Source organism: Cebus imitator, unplaced genomic scaffold, assembly GCF_001604975.1.
Source record: "Cebus imitator isolate Cc_AM_T3 unplaced genomic scaffold, Cebus_imitator-1.0 Scaffold166, whole genome shotgun sequence".
Taxonomy (NCBI): Eukaryota; Metazoa; Chordata; class Mammalia; order Primates; family Cebidae; genus Cebus; species Cebus imitator.
Window position 1 is genome coordinate 1,481,339 of NW_016107481.1, and position 6,843 is coordinate 1,488,181.

General features: G+C 41.8%; 1 protein-coding gene across 4 annotated transcripts in view; it reads left to right on the forward strand.

Moving 5' to 3' along the window:
* The first annotated feature begins 3,793 nt into the window (after window positions 1–3,793).
* Window positions 3,794–6,843, forward strand: part of CDC7 (cell division cycle 7) — a 25,482-nt gene continuing 22,432 nt past the window's right edge. The window contains exons 1-2 of one of the 4 annotated variants that reach the window (XM_017544132.2): window positions 3,794–3,916; window positions 4,613–4,790. In XM_017544132.2, coding sequence (XP_017399621.1) covers window positions 4,676–4,790 — 115 coding nt within the window. In that variant the 5' untranslated portion in view covers window positions 3,794–3,916; window positions 4,613–4,675. Of the gene's footprint in view, window positions 3,917–4,148; window positions 4,514–4,612; window positions 4,791–6,843 lie in introns of those variants that run through there. The other 3 variants (XM_017544135.2, XM_037744128.1, XM_037744127.1) reach the window with 3 other exon arrangements.

A 6,843-nucleotide genomic window follows, 5' to 3' on the forward strand; every position in this document is an offset into this window, starting at 1 on the left:
CTAAGAGAGTGTGTCAGCTGTTTACATACATAATAGTGGGGAGGGGAATGAGACTTCCAGTAACTTTTCCTTTGTCATTTCTTTCTTTTTTTCTTTTCTTTCTCTTTCTGTGTGTGTGTGTGTGTGTGTGTGTGTGTGTGTGTGTGTGTGTGTCCTTTAGTAGGGACCTTCATGGAGAGAAGAGCAGAATTGTACGTTGTTCTGGGAACTTATTCTGAGTTGACTGTACAACTGACCAGAGACTCCCCATTTCTCCCACAGTAAGAAGTTGCATGCACCCAACTCAAATTTCCACAGGCCCCAAGGTCTCCAGTAGCTGGACACCTGGTTTTCCCAGACAACTCTTATAATCACTTGGCTTCTAAATGCAGATTACCTGGTGCCTAAGCAGTTTAAAGTCCACTAACAAGATAGTTCTCATGTGCTCCCTCTAGGAAAGAAGGGCACTTAGGAGGGCAGGATCCCTTTGCAACAGCATAGATCCACAATTTCACTGGCACAAACAGTTCCTTGGCTTCTCTTGCTAACTCTGAGTTAGTAACTTTTTCCAGTCTATAATGGGCCAGCCATGAGTTAGGGAAGGGACAGATTCTGGGCTAGACTATTTAAAGAAAATTTCACTGACTTTGGAAGACAAAGAGATAGACAGAAGCAAAAGATAAAAACAAGAAAAAAACACACACACACACACACAAATGCAGCTCAAACAGACCTGGAGGCAGAATGAACATGTTAGGAAGGAAAAATGGTAACAGCACTGGTCTAAGACTAAAGACAACTTTGTGTATGTAGTTATCAAAATCTCTAAATAATTTTTAATCAACAATTTACCTCCAATCTGCTTACAGGAGACATAAGTACAACCAACCACTTAAAACCTAATTTCTAGCTGAGCATGGTGGCATAAATCTGTAATCCTTGCTACTTGGGAGGCTATAGCAGGAGAATCACTTGAGCCCAGGAGTTTGAGGCTGCAGTGATTCATGATAATGCCACTGCACTGTAGCCTGGGCAACAGAGCGAGACCCTGTTTCTACTAAGTAAATACATAAATGAATAAAACCTAACTTCTTGTTGTACATTAATTCCATAGCCATTTATTAAATCCATACTATGTGAACAGTCATGTGCTAGGTATTAGGGATAGGATTACAGAGAAAGGGGGGAAAAATACCTATTATAAATTAACTAACACAAGCTAACAACGTCCAGACCTACGGGACCAAGCACTTTACATGTCTTATGTCACTTTATCTAATTTAATCACTATAGCAAAACCAAGCAAGTATTTTGTCCATTTTACATTTTTGAAATAAAGGGACTGAGTGTCAAAGATATTGAATAACTTGCTGAAGTTACACAGCTAGTATAAGGCATATAAACAATTTGATACTGTAGCCACCATTCTATTTGTGTCCCCTTCCCCCCAAATAAAGACAAGAAACCAAACTAAGACAAACAAAACTTCAATAGTGGTCTCCATTTGTAGATCTTTTGTTCTTCAATAAATTCTTCAATGGTCTTTCTGTCTCACTCCAAAGCTGCTCTTTCTAAAGGCTCTAATGACTATCTCCGATCAATTCTGTATCCTCACTACATCTGTGAAGCATTTGCTACAGCTGAGCCCTCTCTTCCAACTGTAAAACTTTCTGCTCTTGATTTCTATGACATCGCCTTCTTACCTCACAGACTACTCCTTCTCAGTTTCTTGCTGGTTCTTCCTCTTCCTCTGCTCAACTTTGAAATGTTGGAAGTCATCATAGCCCAGCTCTCTGTCTACAATCTTTGCTTAGATAATACCATATAGTCCAAGACTAAGTTTCATCTACAAATTCATAGCTGACAAGTTTATTTTTTCACCCTGAACTATACCCCAGACCAATATATTCATGTTTATTTGACATCATCACTTGCATATCAAATAGGTATCTTAGGCTTGATTGTTGTTAATGACCTACAGACAGTGATCACCAGAAACACAACTATAGCTCGGCAACTTGGATTTATTGCTTGTCTCAGTATCTGAGAATGCACCATGGGGAACAATGAGATGTCTCAGGAAGAGGGTGTTAAAAAGGACTTGTTATAGAATTTGGGTGTTAGGAGATTTATGGAAGGGTTCAAGAAAGAGGGACTTTGGCCTGGATTGGAAGCTATAAGGAAGCAAAGATAATTCTATAATTGGGTATTTTAATAAGTATTATGTAGAAGGAAGACTAGACTGAGGCTAAAACTGTAATTGGTAAAGAAGCAGCAGGCATGCCTATTAGCCAGGATAAAGATATTTGATCATTTTTACAGCTTGGACAATGTTTATGTTGTGTCTGTGTTGTTATGATTACAGAGTGATCTTACTTTTGTCTTGATCTATCATGGCCACAGAGTGGTCTTGTCTGATGTTCTGTGAAATTGTTTCTGTTCAATAGAAGAATACCAATGCCTAGCTGTGATTGCCAGGCCAGCTCATAGCAACAGCAAGCCAAACTGGTGGTACCAGGCCATCTCCTGGATGTCATGGTATGCTTTTCTCTTTCTCAGTATCTACACTAGAATTCTTGATTTACTCTCTTCCACCTCAATCAAAAACCATTACCTCACAGATTTCCCTTCTATGCGGCACTACCACCGACACATGTGCTCGCCCCAAAACCTAAGATTCACTTTTGATGATGCCCTTTTCTTCATTTTCCACAGCCAATCACCAAACCTCACTGTCTTATTTCTTTTATTTCTCCTGCCATTGTTCTGGTCCACACTACCATTATCTTCCTCCTAAACATGAAGTGCATCCTATTTTCTCTGCTTCCACTCTTGCCCCTCTACAATCCATTCTCTTCATAAGACATAGATCATATCACTCTCTTGCTTTAAAAGTTTCAAATAGCTTCCCACTGTACTCAGAATAAAAGCCAAACTTCTTACCCTGGCTTTCAAGGACCTACATGGTCTGGCTTCTGCCTAACTCTCCAACCTCATCTATCTGGGACTATCTTCCCACTCACTCACTAGGCTTCCCCCACACTGGCCTTCCCTGCCCTCCCCCTGCAACATACCAAGCTCCTGTTTTCTCTCTGCATTTGCCTTGTCCTTTCTTTACCAGGTCAATAGTTTCCCTACCAGGTCTTTCTCATCCAGGTCTCTTTGAGAGGCGTTCCCTGACCATCTCATCAAGATACCACCTTCCCAGTCAGTATCACGTCTCTTCATTTTATTTCCTTCAAGTAGTAATCAATACTGGAAAGAATACTGTTCATTAATTCATCCGTTTATTGTCATCGCTTCACTGGAATTCAGTTTCCTACAGGGATGGTGTTTGTCTTGTTCACTATGATCCCAGCCCCTAGAAACCCGCCTACCTCATAGCCAAGGGCTCAGTAAATGGTACACACTGCCTGCTTGCCACTGTGCTAATTTCCACTAATACAGTCACAAACAATCAGCAATTACATTTTTTTGCTTGTTTTTTAACGGGGAAGTAGGGCACTCAACGAAAAGGAAGTAAAAGCAGAGAGTCAAGAAAGTGCCTTCCTCATGGCGTGCCCAATGTGTTGTGCGGCCACGGTACATAGGGATGTGTCAGCACCTGAGGTTTTTCCGTCTCTGAGCTAGCTTCTTTCCTGGAAACCGTGTTGGGCCCTTAACCTTACAGTTCACCCAGTTTTTTCAGATCATCCCCGGGCTCCATTCCGGTAACGGCTCTTCCTGCAGGTCAAGGCAGCGGGAAGAAACGCCACCCCCTTGCGCAAGCGCCTAGTAGCGGAATCCGCGGCGCCAAGGGCTTTAGTATGCGCATGTGCAACCAGAGCGGCGGCGGGAAGTGCTGCGCAGGCGCATCCGATCGACTCGGTAGGTGGGGAGCTCTTGGAGACGGCGACCCAGGCATCTGGGGGCCACAGAAGTCGTACTCCCTTAAACTGTGAGTTTCCGACGGTTTGTTCCATGTCGCGGGATTCTGAGGGATTAGGAGCGAATTCTGGATAGTGACTTCGGTTTTCTCGCCGTGCAGTTCCGTTCCTCGATCCCCTTGGGATCCCTCTGACCTGCGGCGGGAAAGTCGCGCGCCTGCGTACTAAGCATCCTATTAGGTCTCGGGCCCGAGGGTAGCCGGTCCTTCCCGGCGGCGCTCGCGACCAGGGCTGGCAGGAGGATTCCCATTCATTCCACCTTCCGCCCACTCTGCCCGGCACTCGTGGCCCAGGGTCGTATCAGTTCTCCATCAACTTGCGTGGGGCGTTGGACGAGCCTCCTGGCGCTCCCTGTCAGTGGCGAAACGGTTTCCTCCCTCAGTCCATTTCCTGACTTCAAACCGCCCCCGGCGCTCGGCCCCTCCCCCACGCGGTCCCGCAACTACGCCGGACTCGCCGCCCCCACTGCGCCTGCTGCTGCGTGGGTGCCCCGACCGGGAAATTCTCCCTGCAGCCCTCTGCCGGTGTTTCTGGGAGGTGAAAGTAAAGCACATGGAATTCCTTAGAAATGGAAACAGTATGCCCTACTGTGGAGGTTTGAACACAAGGTGCGTTTAAAAATGTTTGCCCCTTTGAGGGCAGTGGTATGTTTTTAGTGCGTGGTTTAGCGAGTGATCTAAACTTCTCCAGTGTTCTAATTTTCACAGCTGCTTTGCTTCCCCTGTGGATGTAATCCCTTAGCCGGCATTTTGCATCCCTTTTGTCTTGTGATGGAGGCGTCTTTGGGGATTCAGATGGATGAGCCTATGGCTTTTTCTCCCCAGCGTGACCTGTTTCAGGCTGACGGCTCTTTAACAAAAAACGAGCCGAATTTTAAACTTTCAGGTATGTGTTTAATTTTAACGATGTGCAGTTGCAAAGATTTTTCAGGCAACAGTTATGTGTTTTCAATTGCTCTCAAAAAATAAGTGGATTGAATCTTAAAAGTGAGTTGTATATTTCCGTAGGACAGTGTTACAGAGCTTCGTACGAACTAGATTTTAGGACTGAATTGCAATTTGGAGGACTGTTACGCAACCTGTTTTACGGAGTTGCTATGGTCTCAATATTGGTAACTAAGACGCAGAAGTTTGTTGATGCCCAAATGAAATTTCTCTTTTGTACCTGTGTTCTTATCTTTACTCACCGTATTGCGTTAAACTTAAATTTGGAAATTGACATTGGAGATCATCACTTAAGTATTTAAAAGCAGAACTCACTGACCAAAAAAATGTGAAATGTTTGTAGCAATAATAAAGCACCATATCCAACTGTACAGCATGAAATGTTGTTTAACCATAACCCAGACCTTGGGGTGAAGAGGACAGGGTCAAGCAGTGCCTGCTCTTTTACACTCACATGTGTATCTTCATTTCTGCTCTGGCACAGGACCTGGGACATAGTAGGCATTTATTAATAATAAATGTTTGTTAAATAGAGGAGATAGAGGAGTTGCAGTTAACTGTATTTTTTTTTCTGAAAAAGTAGCCAGATCATCGTTTCCATCTTTGTCTTAAGTGGATTTTGTGCTTGTCCAAAAGATACTTATTTTGACCTTTTGTCCATATGTTCTTTATAGCCCCACCCTAGAAAAACGTGACATCACATACTTTTTGCTTTGATGGAAGTCAGTTATCCCAGTTACCTAAACTTGAAACTTTAATCTTCAGCTGATGCTTTTTAGTTGTTCCCCGTATTGTTACCAACTTTATTTCTTTTTAATAGGTATGGCATTGTGTCTTCTTTCCATTCCCATTTTTACCATGTCAATTCATTTCCTTACATTTTGTTCTTGATTTACAATAGTTTCTCACCTACACCGCCTGCTTACACTTTTCCATCCTCCAGTTCATCTTGTACACTGGTGCTAGAATAATCCTAAAATGCCACTTGCATCTAGTTTCATGGATTCTGTTCCTCTTCCTTTACATTTTTTCAGCAGTTAGCTGTTTTTAGTTCATCTTTCCCTTACTAGTCATTGGACACATAGCACAGTAACACAGTCGTTATAGTATTCTTTTTCTATTGCTTAGGACTCTGCATTTTGTCTCTCCTGCAAGCCCCTTGGCGGCAGGATCTCCTCTGGTTTCTGAAATACGTTGTGACTTCAACAGAGTATCTGAATGGATGACTCTGACTTGGTTCTAGCATCATGTTCAGGAGAATGCCACTGTTCTAATATTCTGAAAATCTGCTGGAAAATAAAGAATGGGGTGAATTTTATTCCAGATTTCAGACGTTTTGTAGTGTTTATGTAACAGAACATTAGACATTATAAATAATACCTATGATAAATTATAAAACATGCTAACACATTACTCTTATGTTTCTTTTTTAAAATATGATCCTTAATAACAACTAAAGTTATATAAACATAACTTCAAAAAGGAGTAGAGTTGATGAGGTCCAGGCACATAACAGTCTTGTGATCTAATTGGGAAAGTAAATCAAATTAGGTCATGAGACAGGTATATGCCTGCACCTCAAAGGCTTTACTCCTTATGAAGTTATATATTTGATTAGATTTTTTACATATCTTTGCATTCCCAGAGCTTAGCCATGTTCAGCACATAGTAGGTGCTTGAAAGTATTCGAACGAATGATTTAATGTAAGGATATAAAGTAAAATACCTAGTGTAATGGATGAACAGCATGTCTCTTTATTTTGAGAAATTTGTCAGATTTTTGTAACATTTTTCTGATAAACGTGATTATTGAAATTTTTGAAGGAAAGAAAGCCAAAATAAAATCTTTTCCCGTTATTGAAATACTGCCACTGTTGACATTTTGGTATATTCATTTAGACTTCCTACACTTACATAGCTACATTTTTTAGAAACTACATTGCTATCTTGTTTTTGTGTGTGTGTGTGTGTGTGTGTGTTTTTTTTTTTTTTTT